At 41.1% G+C, this 17,611-nt stretch overlaps 1 protein-coding gene and 1 long non-coding RNA gene across 5 annotated transcripts in view; one reads left to right on the top strand and one right to left on the bottom strand.

Moving 5' to 3' along the window:
* Positions 1–17,611, top strand: part of LOC141758872 (uncharacterized) — a 174,452-nt gene that overhangs the window by 97,648 nt on the left and 59,193 nt on the right. The window lies entirely within an intron of this gene.
* shisa9a (shisa family member 9a) overlaps positions 6,068–17,611 on the bottom strand; it is a 71,860-nt gene continuing 60,316 nt past the window's right edge. The window contains exon 4 of the mRNA XM_074620630.1: positions 6,068–17,238. Coding sequence (XP_074476731.1) covers positions 16,307–17,238 — 932 coding nt within the window. The 3' untranslated portion in view covers positions 6,068–16,306. The remainder of the gene's footprint in view (positions 17,239–17,611) is intronic.

A 17,611-nucleotide genomic window follows, 5' to 3' on the forward strand; every position in this document is an offset into this window, starting at 1 on the left:
TGTGTGTGAATGGTTGAAAGCTGACATGTAGTGTAAAGCGCTTTGAGTGGTATACTAGAAAAGCGCTGTATAAATGCAAGTCCATTCCAAGTCCAAGTGTCTGGCGTTGAATTCGTTGAACTCTATTTTTGGTTATTTTCTTTCTCCAAATTTCCATTCACAATTTGCCAAGAGGCATCTGCAATGCAGGATAGCTCCATAAAAAAATGGACTCTGTCTAAGATGCTCTTTTGTCTAATCGGCTTTCTTTTTTTTTCTGTCTTTGTCAAGTCTGTCTATGTCTGATAGTAAATTTCTCCAAAGATTCCAAAAATGGTACCTTTTTAACTTGCAGAACCTCAAGCGTCTTGCTCTGGATTCTTTAAACCTTCTTTTTGGTCATAATATTTTCTATTTTTCTTCTATTCACAATTTTCTTCCTAATCTGTAATGCAGGATAAAAGATGAACGGGCAAAAGGGGGAAAAAATAAGCTCAACAAAAGATGTGAAAAAAAAAAATATATAAAGCTCAACAGAATCAAACATGATATATTCTGACTATCAGGGCACATTTCTAAATTCAAACAGACAACATTACTATGTTATGAAGCGTAGCTCCCTTGGATCTCAAAGTTCAAACAAACAGTGGAAGAGACGACAAAGTGAGTCCCAGCGTCGCTGTCAGTGGTATCCCTCCAGGCTGTACATTGCTTTCTTACTCGCAGATTAGAGTCTGACTCCTCCTGGTCTTAAGCTTTGGAAGAGAATGGCTCATTTTCACAGACGCTGATTTTTGCTGCCTTGGGCCATGAGAATAACATGCAATTTCTGAAAAGCTGAGTGCTGTTTTCGCTACATAATTGATGTGCTGTGCAGTGAATTGGAATGCTTCAGCTGACTTATTAAAAAAAATACCAAAATGTTTAAATATAAAGATGTATTCTTTACCTTCACTTACAGACCCACAAAACGCACCCAAATCATTGTTCCATTTAAATTCCTAAAATGGAATATATGTGGGATAAGCTCACAAGCTAAAAGGAATTAAATATTTAATCATGTAAATAAATTAAAACCAGACACTTGCCTTCTTCAAGAAACCCGCATATCAAACTCTCACGACCATCGATTAAAGTAACCAGAATTCAGTTTTCTCTGCTGCTTCTAATTAAATACAAAGAGGTGTATCAATATTGATTCATAAGAAATTCTTCACACCCCTATATCATTTCAGAGACTCACTAAATTCATTAAATTATCATTGGAGCTGAATTGAATTGGAGGTGATTTTAACATATTAGTTTATACGCAGATGATATCCTACTTTACATACATAATTCACAAGTGTCATTACAAGAAACCATTAACCAAAGCAGAAAATTCATTAAAATCTCTAAAAACTAAAAGTACTCAATTAACTGGTCAAATACACACTGTCACTACTCTCCAAAAGAGTTGGAATCCGGCAGCCACACCGTAAGATAACTAAGTGTTAATGTTTGCCCCGGGCTGTCAGAGCTGGTACATTCAAATTTGAACCTACTTATCAAAACGATAGAAGATTAATCTCATTATTGCGTTGGTCATGCTGTGTTATTCAACCCAGGCGCTAGAAAAAAATGTTGGCTCTCTTAAGGTGGACCAGCTTTTCTCCTTTAAGTAACAAGCCGCTCCTCTGAGTTTTGCTCAGCTCTTTAATTAATTATTAATATTTATTTTAACCGTGTAACCGATAGCGTTAATCGGTTTGAATTCTTAATGTCAGTTAACGGTTGAACGGTTAATTATTAACATCCCTAATGCAAAAAAAAATTCCTGCAAACTGTGCTGGGTTATTGAACTAAATACTTACACCTGCATACACAGCACAGATCAAGTCATATCATGGCGCCCTTGCTTCCAACATCAAGTGTTTTTGAAATACCTGGAAGTATTTTTTTTATTCCGGACTAAATTTGGACAATTAGGCCTATATCAGCAAGCCGGTCCAGTCCTTTGGTTTTTTTCATAACTTTAGTTATACAAATAAACTGAAGTCTGGGAAGTTGACGGTGATTGATGGATGATGATGATGACAGTGGTGATCATAACATGTTCATGATGATAATGTTGTTGGCAGAACTGATGAAAAAGACCAGCGAGAACCAAAACAACTACCAAAAGATGATGATGATGATTGTGATGATGATGGTGATGATACCCCCTGACGGTAGAAGTGGAGATCAGTGCCAGATGGCTTAAAAACACACAGAAAGCTCTTGTTGTGCAGCTCCGCTCTGCTGAGCAGGATTCAGGAAGGTAAAGAGGGATTGGCAGGGGAGCGGGAGGGAAAAGCAGGTTTGCTTTGTTTTGAGTTAAATTCCCTGGACTGTTTCCTCGCTGCCAATAGCACTGGCAGCCTGAGTAATTAGTGTAAACTCACATTGTGTGAATGTGCGTGTCTGTTGTGGTGTGTGTTTGTATTTGGACGGGTGTGAAGGCAAACGTTTGTGTGCAGTTAATAGATGGTTTCTTGTTTGTTGGTTGTTTTTTTTTACCTTGCATGCACAGTTTGAAAGTTAAAAAAAACAATATTTACAACCAAACAGTAGGTTTGATTTAAGTCTGGCACGGATCTTACGTTTGAAGCCCAAGGACACATTAACTCTCTGGCTTCGGCTCTGCATGCATGAGGGGAAGCGGCAGGGGAAAGAGGTACGAGAGGAGAGGACCCGGGATTTATGGAGAATAGATGTTGATTTGAATATAGTGACTTTGTAGAATGAGGCACATTTCATCTTCCCTGGGACCTTTTATCTCTGAAGTTCTGTTGAATGAAAGGCATACTGCCAAAAATAATCTCTAAAACTCCAAAAGGTGATGTTGAGACAACTATATGCAAAAAAGCATAAAGGCAAGCATAAATTAAGCCCTAAAATAATGTGATATAACACTACAGGTCCCAGAATGTTACACTCTTACGTGAGCAGCTACTTTGTCAGAAATACAACAAAAGAGTATCTGTTTACAGCTCAGGCAAACAAACTTGCATTGTTTTAATAAAGAAGAAATGCTAATTAATGTCATTTTTCCATCATTAACTAACAGCTCAAGCTTCATGCAATATTTAAAACTGATCTGGTGTCAGAAAATGCAGGCACTAACCATGTCTTTCTTTGCAGATGCATTTTTGATGAACGATTATTGTCATTGTGACAAATACATTGTGTTTCTTCTTACTGCTTCACAATAAAAGCCACCCAATGTTTCACTATGTCAACGCTTTTAATGTGTAGCAGCAGCTGTAGGAAGTGTTGGGTTATCATTAGCAGTAACGTAATTCAGTGAAAAGCAAACAGTGATGCTGATATGAATAAGGTGAATTTACAAACCCCCATGTCACGGTAGACAATTTAAATCCTGTACGGGAATGGCGGACCCCGCCACTAACAATGAAGACTACTGTATAGAGGGGTAATTATTAGGAATGTCACGAGAACTGATACCTCGGTACCAAGTCGATGCCAAAATTCTGAAAACGTGACCTTACTCGTTTTTCTACAGTACCGTCAGGGCTCGAGATTAACGTCGTTAACATCGAAAATGTGTTTGGGACGTTGTAAACTCGCTATCTACTACTCACTATCACGTCAGCCTATCTTTTCCCTGATAGTGCTGCATTGTGAACAACAAATCCACGTTGAATCGGCAGGACGAGAGCTAGTTAGCGTTAGTTACCACTTACCAGCTACTAACAGTTAACGTTAACTACCTCTCGCCCTGCCCATTTCAACAGGGGACGTGCCATTGATTACTTTATGATGCATTCAGTCTCTTTTCAGTAAAAATGAGTTGGCGAATGTAAATGTTATCGTGATGTTCAAATGCAATCTTGTAAAATGTAGTTTTTGCTGAGAAAGTTGAATAAATACAGAAATATAAAACAGACAATAAAGAGGGAATTATGACCTGTTAAACTTTCTATCTGTTTCTTACCTGTTTAGGTAAGGTGGTCAGTAAAATGGGCATGCCGTTATAGGGAGATGTTCAAATGTTTTAAATTCAAATGTAAGGGGAAATGTCATTAAAACACTTGTTTTATCTCATCTGGACTATTGCTTAAAGGTTTGGTCTAGTGCTGACGTGTCACACATAAAGAAGTTGCAAATTGCTCAGAATAAGGCAGCACGTTGTTTACTTCGTTGTTCATATACAACTAATGTCAATTACATGCATAACAGTCTATCACGGTTAAAACGAAAAGACAGATTTACTGCCTCGTTGCTTAAATTCATTAGAAATATATCGGTAACTAACATGCCAAGGGTATTATATAAACAATTATGCTTCAGTTCTGATGAACATGATTATAGTACCAGGCATGCCAACTGAAGGTAGATTCACACTTCCTAAGGTGAAAACAAACAGGTTGAAAAGCACTGTAGTGTGAAGAGCCATGATGACATGGAACACTGCATGGGCATGTCAAGCAAGATAATTGAACTAGTATAGTTCAAGTTGTGCTAGAATAGTATTGGTGGTTTGAGTGGACTCCAGGAAGAGTAGCTGGGCTTTGGCCACAGCTAATGGAGATCCGAATAAAAGATAAAGATAAAAACCAGTACGCAAACAGTAATAAAAGGAGTGTGTGTTGAAGTACATGGGATTTATTGTTTTACTTTAGTTTTTACTGTAGTATCGAATTGGTATTAAAAAAAATAGTGGAAATTCACTGTTACTGTTATTAACTACTAATTCCTGGTATCGTGACATCTCTAGTAATTACTGAATTTAAATACATTGAATGACTGTTGCTGAAAAAATGCAGACCATAAATAGTATCAAATGTGTTTTATTTAATTAAAATATTATATCAATTTTAAATTATACAGATGGAGAATGCATATTGCCATCTGTCAAATGCTCACTGTGAAGAAAATAGAGAAAGAGGTGCTAACTTAGCAGCATTTAACGGACAAGAATAGGAAAAACTAATTTGAGAATTTGTTTGAATTGACATCTGTAAGACATTCAGGTGTCAACCTCAAAAAAACACAAAGCAGGAAGCAGCTGACTATGAACGTCCTTTCAGCATTTCCTTTGCTGCTATATATAAATGTGTTTCCGAAGTTAGTCCAATCTGCACTAACAACGTCTATTTAACATCAAATGTTTGCTTGGAAGTAGAGAGCCAAGGGAAACAGAGAGGAGGAAAGTGGGAGGGGAGATACGTAGAGGAAAAAGGAGAGGGGAATAAAGAAGAGCTGAAGGATTGCGGATTTGCTGAGGACAAAGGGACAAAGAAACAACAGAGAATAAAAGAGACACGAAAGGACGGCAAAGAGAGGAGCAATTTTTTTTTTTTTTTTACATAAGTCATCTTTTATTGCCACGTAAGAAAGTCGTATATAGAACAATGGTGATATACTGTCAGATGGCAAATCATCAACAAAAGAAGAACAGAAAAATATCCCTGTCACCCCTCCCCAAAATAAGGAAAACAGACAAATTCATAGAAACACTATGGTAATATATTTCTGGGACAAAACGTCTGCTATATCTCTTTTTCTAACAATATCTGAATAGTACCAAAATACAGCTTTTTCATAACTTAATGTCACAAATTATAAAGTCAGTAAACAGTAAAAGGACAATGGGGCATCACGGTGCATAATATAAGCTACTGTGCAAACAATAGTGGGAGATGGGCTCTACCATAGAAAATATGCTTTACTAGTCACTCATAAATGCAGTGTCGGGGGGCCATATTATGTATCCATATACACATATGCATAAATACCACAAACTGGTCCGGACATCAAAAATAGAAAATTGGATTCTCGTATAACTTTGTATGTAATGCATGATTAACACCGAAAATGAGTTAATCAATGAGTGGTTCTATAAAAGGATATGCTCGCTAATGGATAGTAGTCATATCGCAAATAGCTTATTGATTCTTCAAAAGGTAATGGAAAATCCCTAGCAGAGGTCAATAACCCGAAGATTTATTTTTTTTCTCACATCCGCCGTGATTGAAAACCTTCCGTTTATTCTAACAGCAAGTATATTTAATATAGGTTTATGATAATTTAAAAAAAAAAAAAAAAATCATACATATAAAGCACACCATAGGAGCAAAAAAAACTTTTTAAAACAGATGTGGAGCGTTACTGGACAACAAACACTGCATCTCCTCTGTCTCCCGTGTGCAGAAAGCTCCAGATTGGTGAAAACATTGCGCATAAAGACTGATGCTATACAAAGTCGTAAACATAGCTGACGAGAAAAACCCCTTTGATAATATACCGATATATATTTTTTTTGATCATACAGATGCCGCTCCTCGTAGGCTGTAAATGGTTTACAACGCTACGGAGTCCAGCAAACAGCGACGGTAAAGGATAGAAAAGAAAAGAGTGGAGGAAAACCTGGTGTTTGAGCCCTTTAGTGTCATCCCAGATGTACTGTACATATCCCACTTTCTGATCTTGAGAACGCTGCTCTTTCTTTTCTTTAATGAAGAGAGTATTCTGCATTTTTATCTGCTGTGATTTAAGGGTGGAAAAAACAGAGACTTTCTTCACTATACCTCCCCACCAAGAAATGAATATTTACAGACAACTGCATTGTCCTGATTCAGTCTGACATCAAGAACAAGCCATGCTTCACGTCTTCAGCTTAAACGGGATACACAGTGTAAGCAAATACTCAGCCCGAAAGGAGCTGACAAATATGTTCCAGTGCATGTTCGTTAGTAATGGCCAATTTGTCTGGAGGAATCAGTGATTGATTGTGAATATACTCTGCATTAATGATCAAAACAATACAACATAAAATGTGTGTGTGTGAGCCAACAGTCATCTCTGATTCACAAATGGAGCTGTTAGCCCTCACGTGCCGCGCCGCCGCCAACGTTTTTTGCGACATCAATAATTCAAAGCTTCCTCCCAATCAAGTGTTGACATTAAGTCCCTTTTCTGTCTTTGTGTGCCACTGTGGACTCAAGTCCCCGTCGCAGCACCAAAGCTCTTCCCCACTCCGGGTTTCGGTGATTAAAGACCACAGTGAGAACTCGTAAAGCCCCCCCAGGCCACTGGTCCCAGTACAGCTCCTTTTTTTTTTCTGCCTCTTATTGAATATTCCTTGTAGATATACCGCTATGTGGTTTTCTCCCGACTGCTGCCTGTCTGCTCTGCTGAACAAGAGAGGCTTGATTTCAGCACAACTTGTCTAATGGGGGTTGCTTTATTTTGTATTAATAAGCCTCTCTCTCTCTCTGCTAAAGCTAGAGAGGAGAATTTGGACCACAATCCCAATTTTTATATATTCCATTCACATCTCACCTGCCACTTTCTGCCTCTCAGTGAGGCTTGTGTGGGCTAGTGGAAGTATAAGCTTTTGTAATTCTCTAGTTCTGCCATTGCTGGTACTTGTTAATGTGTATTTTGTAGGTAGGTAGGTGAGTTCAGCAGCTTTTTTTCTCTGTCTTGTTTCAAGACATTTCATTAAAATCTCTCTCGCTCGTCTGCCACTGTTGGTCTTTGCTTTTTGACATGAATCCAGACAGACTCAAAACACTGCAGTAAGGGCGTTTTCACACCTGTAGTTCGTTCGCTTTGCTCCGAATCAGGGACCAAATTGTTATCATGTTGCATATTGCCTCGAGTTTGGTTTGTGTTCACATGGCAGCGTTACAAGTGGACCAAAATGTTGGTGCGCAAAGAAACTGATCTCTATTGGTCAGAATTTCCACGCTGGCAAACTCCTGGAAGTAAACAAAGAAGAGCAGACTTCCATAACGCAACAATGGAGGGCCAACTACGCGGCTTGATCTTGGCCCTTGTCATCTTTTTTTTTTTCTTTTACCTCGTAGCAATTTTCCACTCAAGGCAAACGATACAGTTTGAAATTGAGGCGCGACTGGAAAACAATGTATTGATGCACTGGAGTCGCCGGAGGAGGAGTCGTGCATTAACCCTCCTAAACTGGGACATGCCAATCGGCCGAAAATATTTCCAAAGATCCATCAGGTATGCCGATGGTCTTCAACACAGCCTGACGTTACACCTGTTTAGTACTGTTTTGAATAGCGAGGGCAAGCGCAGGCTCTTTTGTAGTAATTTTTTCTGGTGTCTGGTGTTGACATGCACAGCGCAGCTTGCTACCGGAGCTGGTTTAATCCTAAAAGGCGCAATGCTTTCTCCAGTTGGGCCGGATCGAGGTCGGATCATGTTCTCACCACAAACGAAGCGTACCGAAGCGTACCGCAGTTCGTTTGGAAGCTTTTTTTTGGTCCGCACCCGAGTGTGAATGCTGTGTTCACACCTGCCCAAACGAACCGCACCGAGAGGGTAAACGCTCCAGGGTTCGATTCAACCGAACTAAACAAGGCAGGTGTGAATACGCCCTAAGAGAAGAGCACATAAAAAATGAGCACAGTGGTGGCTACATGGCTATGAGAGGCAGGTGGCTCAGGCGATGCAAGGCTGAGGACCTGTGTTCGACCCCGGGCAGAGCACGATTGGCAGTGTTTTGCAGGTGGGAAGCCAGTCGGGGATCATTGTCGTTGCGCTTATTGGTTGGTTGGTGCACCTATGCAAAGGGGGGGATGGGATGTAAGTAGTTTCGGTAAAGCTCTTCACAATTGGTGAAAAGTAGTGTGTTGGAGGTAGGGGTGAAAGAAAATATTGAGTATTGCGATATTAGTATTGTGATACTGTATCGATTCTCAAAAAGCCAATCGATTTTTAATAGTTTACATGCAAAGATTAACTTACTTTATTTCATTTGCAAAGATGTGCGTCCTCTCAAAGAAATGCTATGATGTTGCATGTAACAGGGACTGTGATGAATGCAAATGCAGATGTTCTGATTGCATAAAAAAGTTTTTTTTTTTACTGAGATTATATGCATACGGTGGTGTGTTTTTTATACTATGACAGTTTTCCTAAAAATAGATTTTAAAAAATCTCAATATATCGCCATGCTTACAGTATCGCAATACATCGCAATATATTGAATCGCAACCCCCGTATCGTGATACGTATCGTATTGCCAGTTTCTTGCCAATACACGGCCCTAATTGGAGGGCACATATGGCAGTGGGGAGGGGTCAGCAGTAGCAAGGGACACAGTGTAGCAGTCTGGACCATGATAAAAGAAAAGGTAGATCATGCAGAAAAATATATAGTAAAAACAATCCTGTAGTGTGACATAAACAAACTGCACGTAGCTCAAGCTAGGTAGCTTGTGTTACCAAGGTAGCTGGTGTGCAATGCTTCATAGCAAAGTGGGACAAAACATACAAGGCTGAACGCAGCGCTCACTGCAGTTTTTTGTTTCAATTTGTCACTTAGTTTGGAATGTCCTTGACAGAATCTTTTTTACTTTTCTTACTTTACTTACTTTAATTGAATAAAGTGACTAGATAGATAGGTCTCACTTTGATTAATATTGATAAGATGGGTGTAAATTGAGTCAAATATTGCATTCTTAAAAAAACAAAACACACAGAATATAATAATAGTTATTAACTCCAGGTCACAAGGCCAAATCAGATCCAGCATTAACACTACATAACTTCAGGCTGCATGCTCGACTGGCCTGATTCCTGCTCCTGCCTCTGTTGGTGATCAATGTGCCGGTGAACCGCGGCACCCTCTAACTTGGGTCTTGATTCCTATAATTAGGCCAATTGCACCTCCATTTTACTTCCATTCAGGCAGCAAGAAAAAAGAATAATACAGAAAAAAAAGCTTTGAGCTGTGGCAGGCAGTGCACCTTCAGGGGCAATCAGGACCTGAATGATTTGGAGCAATGAGTTCACACTGAGTGGTCATCCCTAATTCTGGAACTCATTTGGCAGTGTCACGGTAGGTAGTAAGACACTCAGAGGTGAAAGGGATCACTGACACTATACTGCAGGGTGTCAGTTACTACAGAGTGGCCAGCTGGGTGAGGGACTTTCTGATTGACTAGTTTCACTAAAGGCCTGGTCACACCAACTGTGAAAGTCATCCACGTATCTTCGCGAAATATGTGGTTCTAGACCTGTAGTGGCGTAGTGGCTCTCCAAGCTTCTTAAAGACTTATTTGTACCAGCAGCCCCAAGCTGTCTGCAAACCATGCCTCTTTTGTAGAACAGTTTATACTTAAGGTTAAATAAAACTGAACGGCGCAAAACAGCTGATAAGCAATGACAACTTTGTCCTTTTTGGACTCTCTGGCTTTGAGGGCTTGTTATTGGTCGACAGCGCAAATTCACATTTCAAAGTTCACCAAACTCAACACGATACATTTGCATGGATCAACGTATCTTCATACAACAGTTTGTATGATATCTTATGCAAAAGTTATTCCTCATTTTTTGTGAGTTCCTACTAATGTCCAGCAACATGCGACGAATGCCCAGCAACACGTGTTAGTTTCCGCTCGTTACATGCATGCAGTCTTTTCAAAATAAACTTCCATCTTCACAGGAAACAACTTGGTTAGGTTTAGGAAAAATGTTTGGTTTGGGTTAAAATAACTACGGAAGTGGCGTTACTTAAGTGACAAATAAGTCAACGTTTGAGTTAAAATCCCTACGGAAGTGGCGTTACTTAAGTGCGGAAGTTATGTGACAAATAAGTCAAAGTTTGGGTTAATATCACTACGGAAGTGGCGTAACTTAAGTGCGGAAGTTACGTGGCAAATCAACGTTAGGGTTACGGAAGTGGCATAACAAAGGTTCCGTGGCAAATAAATCAATGTGTTCTGGGCGAAAGTCCGTTTCTTTTTCACCCACCGACCTACCCTAACTTACTCCCTACGACACGTTTTTTTGCTCTTCATACTTCCTGGTTCACGATTACATGGATTACGTACGAAATTCGTGGGATTATTTATATGAATTAAAGTGCATTACTTTTCGTAGGTATAGCTACGACCGGTGTATGAGCCTTTACATTGATGGATTTACTTTTCTCCATGAGCGAATCTACAGATCACGGCCATGCCATTGAAATGAACTGATTTCGCAGTTTAAATTGGTGGTGACCGGGCCATTGCAAAATCAGTTAATCATAGATGTATTTCGTATATGATACCATAAAGAAGTCATTCATATACCCTATCTATTCATGATAGGTTATGCTGCTCCCCTGCTGGAAATAAGGATATCTATCTCAGAAACATTAGTGGAAACCATAAAGAAACCATCTCTATAAAATTGTCCTTCAAATTACAAAAGCACTCCAAAATGAGAAGGAATAATGCACATCTACCTCATTTTCTTTGGACCTTGTTGTATTTACAGTTGTTTATTAGCCACTGAATAAACTTATCACAGTATGTTGAGCCAGTACCGATAATAAGCACAACATTTTATCACCAAATGTTGTTGTCAAAACATAGAAAACCGAGAATGTCACAATAAATGACGAACACTGGCTGTTCCAGAGCTCCTACTGGCTCTGTTAGAGCCGGCTGCATTGAGCCTGCAGACTACCTGTGTCCTTTAGTCTCTGCTGTGGCATTTTTTGTCCGACTGACTCGTCTGATGAAAAATGTCAGACATGACTGCCTCCTGAACCCACTCATCTGTGGCCCTGACCCTATCAACCGCGACCCAGCCAGCGCAACCAATTCCCCGCTTTCTATCGGGTTTATTTTGGCTGTTACCGTGAGGGATGAATTTTTTTTTGGGGTTGTTTTGTTTACCAACTGCCCCCACCCGCTTACCAATTGTTCCAGTGGCTGCTTTTGCAGAGCTGAATGGGCTTTAAGGACGGAACAGTACGTGATGGCAAGGAGGGTTCATATTTCCACATTTCCGCCTTGCTGGATTAAGTCAATTGGGTCCGATAATGCACATTCTGAGCAAACATTGACCTGCTTCTCAACTCTGTTGCAAACAAAACCACCAGCTGGCAAGAAGAGGAGGACATGAATACAAGGTGGAGGAAAAAAACAAAACAAAATTTGCAAAAGGATTCTCATAGGAGGCAAACAGGTTTATGGGGATTGTGATCTCCATTGTTATGCGATGCATTTTTGTTTGTCTTGTTTGTTTGAGTTTTGACTTCTTCAGAGACAATATGCCAAAGTTGGATTCACACACACACACACACACACACACACACACACACACACACACGTAGAAAAAGTAGTTATAAAGAGTGAAATGTGCGCAGTGTTCAAGAGGACACACAGTGGTACAAAATTGCAAAATGAATTACATTTTTTGGCACACAGAATCAATCACTTATATTTCCTGCTGGAACACAATGCACACTGGGGGGAAAACCAATCATGCCTTTTCAAGGTGGGGGGCGAATTATTATTATTCACTGTCTCATCATGACTGTACTCCACTATCACAGAAAAGATTCATCACAGCCCCGTGTTTGTTTCTCGCGGATATTTCTCCATTCAGACATGGAGGGAGCAAAAGAAGGAGGAAAAAAAGGGGGTGAAAAGAAGTGAAGAAAAGAAAGAGATTAAGAGAGCGAGGCTATGTATATTTATATATATAAAAAGCATAATAAGTTATCGCTACAAAGGGGCCATGGTCTGGAGTTTCACAGTCTTTCATATACAACAGGCGCGATAACAGTGCTGACTCTTTTTTTGTCTCCCTGCTGCGATGACGCCTGCCGCTCGGCACTGTTGGAGCGGAGGGAAAGCAGAGTCCACCCTGTAATGTGTTTGTGTGCACGTGTAAGGTGTGGGTGTGTTTTTAATGCTCTGATGACTTCTTGAAATCCTGTTCCATGCTTTCAATTTGGTCTCAGGTTTCCAAGTCATGTGACCACTCGAGGCAGCGGGGGGTTCCACAGCATGAGGCAAAAAAAACATCCCCTTCCTGTAGACCCCCTTTACCTTACGCACCAACTGGCTCGTCTGTTTTCATCTTTTCATTCAGAAGCTGTAGTATTAGACCCCGTTTGTACCTCAGATCTACATGTCTGGATACACAGTGTACTCAAAGTGACTCTCTGGCTCTGCTGGAGCTTCCGATGAAAATGTGTCTAACTGAAATCCAGTGTCTTATATCATCAACAGATTGTCATGTGCACCTCTCTTACATCTACATGTTTTAAAATTGTCAATTTACACCTTTTTGCTTGTGCTTTGGTTGGATCTACTCTCTACAGAGATGGTTTAAGCAATCCAATCATGATCCATCCTCACCGTGTCTCCTTTTTCTATTTTAATGTCTTGATTACGACCCGATCGCTTCAAAATGCATCTTAATCGCAAGTGTAAAGAGGGGTCTTAGAGGTGGAAGCAGCACTTTAGATAACAAGGTCGAAATGATAACCGCGGCTGCAGCTGCTAATAAATCTCACATCATTACAAAACAAGCAAAAAAAACAGGCTCCGAGAAGCCCCTTAGAAGATTTGGCCTATTTGTCAGACTTAAGGATTTATTTTTATGTTTGAGTCATGTAACCCAGATAGATTTTTTCTTTCTGCAGTTTGTGATGTGTTTTTTTTTCCAGCTAGAGCTCAGGTACAGTGAGTGATCTAATCAAGTCTTCTTGTGGCAGTGTCTTCTAATACCAGCTTAAAAAAGTGTGGTATTTTTACTCCTGTTACACCCACTTTTCACAGTAGTTTCTCGCTTTTGTCGAAAACTAGAGAGAAGTATAACATCCTATACAACATCTGTGCAGAAATAAAATGTTGAAAAGCCAATAAAGCTTACATTCGGTCCACCTACTGAAATATGTTGTTAGGCGTATAATTGCTCAATAGACCCATATTGTATGTGTGCTGTCTGTGTTTGCCTTAAACTAATACGTAGCCTATATATAACATATTTTTCATTTAATAGACCCTTTTTCTGTTTGTTAAACGTGATGACCTATTTCTGTGGCAGAGCGTAGCTGGAGGCAGAATGATTTTCACAACCCGTTAGCTAAAGCTGGCTAGCAAGTTTAGTTGGCTTGTTTTTTAACATATGGCTATAGAGATGTGTGTCACTCACTCTCAGGGACCGCAACTTTTAGAATGGCGGACTAATCAAAAAGAGAGTTTTACAATGGCTGCGAAGCGTTTCAGAGTTGGGGAGAAAATATAGCTAATAGTTTAGCTAATGCTAACGGCAGCCAAAGGCTCATGGCTGTGGCAACGGTTAGCAGAAGGCTAAACTATTAGCAACATTTCCTCCCCAACTCTAGTGGTTAAGTCCATTAGTAACATGTTCTCTCCATATATTTAACAGTTTAGCCTATTAGCAACATTTTCTCTCCATATTTTTAATAGTTTGGCCTTCTTCGTGAGCTCACTGCTGCGGTGCAGCCGCCATGATGGCTAATTACGGTTAGCAGAAGGCTAAGCTAAACTATCAGCAACGTTTTATCTCCATCTCTGAAAGGCTTTGCCAATATTGCAGCTTGATAAAGCCTCCAATCACAGTTTGTCATCTGAAATGTATGCGATATTGATTCTGGCACCCAACAACCCAGCCAGATGACATTTTCAATGTGTAACTGTAGCCCACTGCGCTGAGGTGATGCATCGTTACCTCTGTTTTGCCTCCAGCTAACACTGTGACTTAATCATGACGTCGGTTGTAAAAGGGTCAATAGGTCATTTTGTCCACTTCCAGAATGATCAAGGCAATTCCTGACCACAGCTACATTAAAACTGCTTTTTTTTTTTGCACAATTTATTTATTCTTTTAAAGAAATAGTGAAACACTTTGTTGCCTGACGGCCTTACAGCGACAATATGATGAAGTTACTGTGTCCTGTAGAGAAATAGTCTGGCACAAAAACCACAAAGTATCTTTTTTACAGTTTGATTTTTGTTTGGATAAAAAACTTGATATAATATATAAATTAGTGAGCTTTTGCGATGCGTGTATACGCAGATTTTGTTATTGTACTATTGGACAGAACCAGGCTAGCTGTTTCACCCTGTTTCCAGTCTTTGAGCTAAGCTAGAGCTCAGCTAACTTACTGCTGGCTCTAGCTTCATATTTAACATGCAGACATAAGTGGTATTTCCCAAAACTATCCCTTTTAATTGTGCAACTTTAATTGTAAATAATTTTCATTCAAAAGTATTTATGTATCTAAAACTGTACCCTGTCCTTGAATAGATAAGATGGGTCATTCTGACTTAGCTGCCATTTCTGAAAGTTACATTTTTCTCAAGTTTAATTCAAGAGTACTGTGACCGTCTAAATTCACCGATAAGAACATAATCTTGGGGAAGCACTGAACCGAGTTTTTTAATTGCAAACTGTCAAATTTAAAGATAACAAATATGTAAATTAAACTAAATATCAGCCATCTGTGACTTAATTGTAAAATTATTGGTGTCATTCTTTAAAAGCCATTTTGGTCAAACCCTGGTGTGCGGTATTTCTACAGTATATGTTTCTGTTTGTTTGTGTGGAAATATGTGTCTGCGTGTGCATGAATGTGTTTGTGTGAGTGTACGAGAATCGCGCTCCGTGGAGCCTCTGCTAGCCGCAGCATCATCCAGATGCTGCCTCCCCGCCTCCTTATCCCTCCTCTGGGCCAGCTGTCGCCACGCAGACGAGATCAGAACAGAACAATGCCAGTATACGACAGCCTCCATTCTCTATGCTGGAGCCTTGTTGAAAAAAAGGGGCGACCTTCAGCTGCAGATCTCATGAAGGCGCTTCTGAATAGCCACAGTACAAAGCCCTGCATGTCAGCAGTCCAAAGCCCAGCGCCCTCATCATGTGTGTCTGTTTCAAAGCCCTCAGGAGATTTGGGGAAGTCGGGATCATAAGGGAATGTTCTTCCAAACCATTCGACGCTTTATTGGGCAGATGAGCAGAACAGTTGTTGCGAGTTTTGTGGGTAAACTTGCTGTGTTTCCTTCTTTCCCACGATGCTCCGGTGCGTTACACTTAATCCCTTATATTGCTTCTCAGGTTTGGTTCGTAAAGCCAATCCATTTTATTATCAGCAGTATCCCACTTTATCATCCGTGTGTTGCACTGGTAATGCTCAGATATAGGTATCATTACCGAGAAGATATTAGCTGTGAGACAACACTCTAATATCACCACAAGTGTACACACATCCCAGGTTCGTTGAAGTTATGGTTACAGATGCCACCAACTTGGACGCCATGTGTTTGACAACAAAGGTCCGTTCAGTGATTTGATTGGTGAACTCGGTTTGTGAAACGAGGACCACTCGGACACAGTGTTACTGTCCCACCACATTCACCAGTATACCGACGAGCCACATAAACACACACATAGATCTGCGCCTTTGACCAACACTGGGGTTGGCGTCTCCACTCAAGAGATTACTTGTGCCGCCACTCCACATGCATCCTTTTCCCCCTCGTTTTTCTCCTTTTCTTCCTCTCTCACACAGTCACCTCTGTCTTGCTGTTGGTCACAAAGTAGGGCTGTGTGGGGAGGAAGTGTTGGCTGTGGCTTTGGCCTCTGGTGCTGTGTAGCTGGTTGGGCTCGAGCACGGTGCACTGAGGCCTCTTGTGGCCGTAGGTCTTCCTCCGGCCCACCGTCTCAGTCCCATCCCAGGCCTTCAGCCCCAGCCCCATCGTATGCCCAGCCGCGATTGTGTTGGAGCTGTACGCCATTGGGCGGCCCATTGTAGCTGAGCCGTGGCCAATGGCGGTCTCGGCGGCCCTGGAGATACCCAGGGACATGCCACCTGGCATGGTCCCCGCCATGTGTGCCAGGGAGGTAGCCCCGAGTCCTGGCGGCTTGCTACTGTGGCTGTGACCATGACTGTGAGTGTGAGAGCTGTGAGAGCTGTGGCCCACGTGGCCATGGCTGCCTTTGGGTTTCTGGCCATTCAGCTTGAGTCCCCCTAGTCCTCCAACGCCGGCTATGTGCCGTTCCGTCGGGAGGGTTGAAATGGAAGAGATGCTGGGCATCTCTGTGACATAGGTGGCCACTGGCTCAGGAGTCAGTGGACCAAGGGAGGTCATAGGGGTCATGGAAGTCATAGGGGCCATGGAGGTCATAGGGGTCATGGAGGTCATATGGTTCATGGAGGTCATCTGGGTGAGGGAAGTCATGGGTGTCATGGAGGTCATGGGCATCATAGATGTCATTGGGGCCATGGAGGTCATCTGGGTGATGCTGGGGTTCATGGGATTGGAGGCCATTTGGTTCGAAGCCATGGGGTTGGAAGTCATCGGAGGAGTCATCGACGACATGTTGCCCATGGAAGATCTGGAGTTGCCCATTGGCTGGAGAGGAAGCCCGCCCTTCGTTGGCAGCTCCACCATCAGCCGGCGCTTGTTGTAGACTTCACCGTTGTACTTGGCAGCTGACGGAAGAGGGAGAGAGAGAAACAGAAAGCGAATTAATAAAATGTTAAGTGGACATAAAAGAGCTGCTGAAGAGCACAGCTGAAATCTTGGGACAAATGTTGAAATCTAAATGAATTTCCTTTCAATTTGTTTGCTCTTTTTAGACTGCCAGCTGTGATAAAACAATATCCTCAGCTTGTCCGTTTTGCTACGGTAGAACAGATCGAAAATAAAACTGTTATGTAGAGTGACTCATAAAATAAGTCTTTCAGCAGTTTGCAGATCAGCTGCAAACTGAGACATGGGAGCACACTCCAAAGTTTGGATAGAAAACATCCCATCTCTTTTTAACTCCCACAATCTGAAAAGGTCGTATAACAAACCCCATAT

The sequence above is a fragment of the Sebastes fasciatus genome, chromosome 20 (genome assembly GCF_043250625.1).
Source record: "Sebastes fasciatus isolate fSebFas1 chromosome 20, fSebFas1.pri, whole genome shotgun sequence".
Classification (NCBI taxonomy): Eukaryota; Metazoa; Chordata; class Actinopteri; order Perciformes; family Sebastidae; genus Sebastes; species Sebastes fasciatus.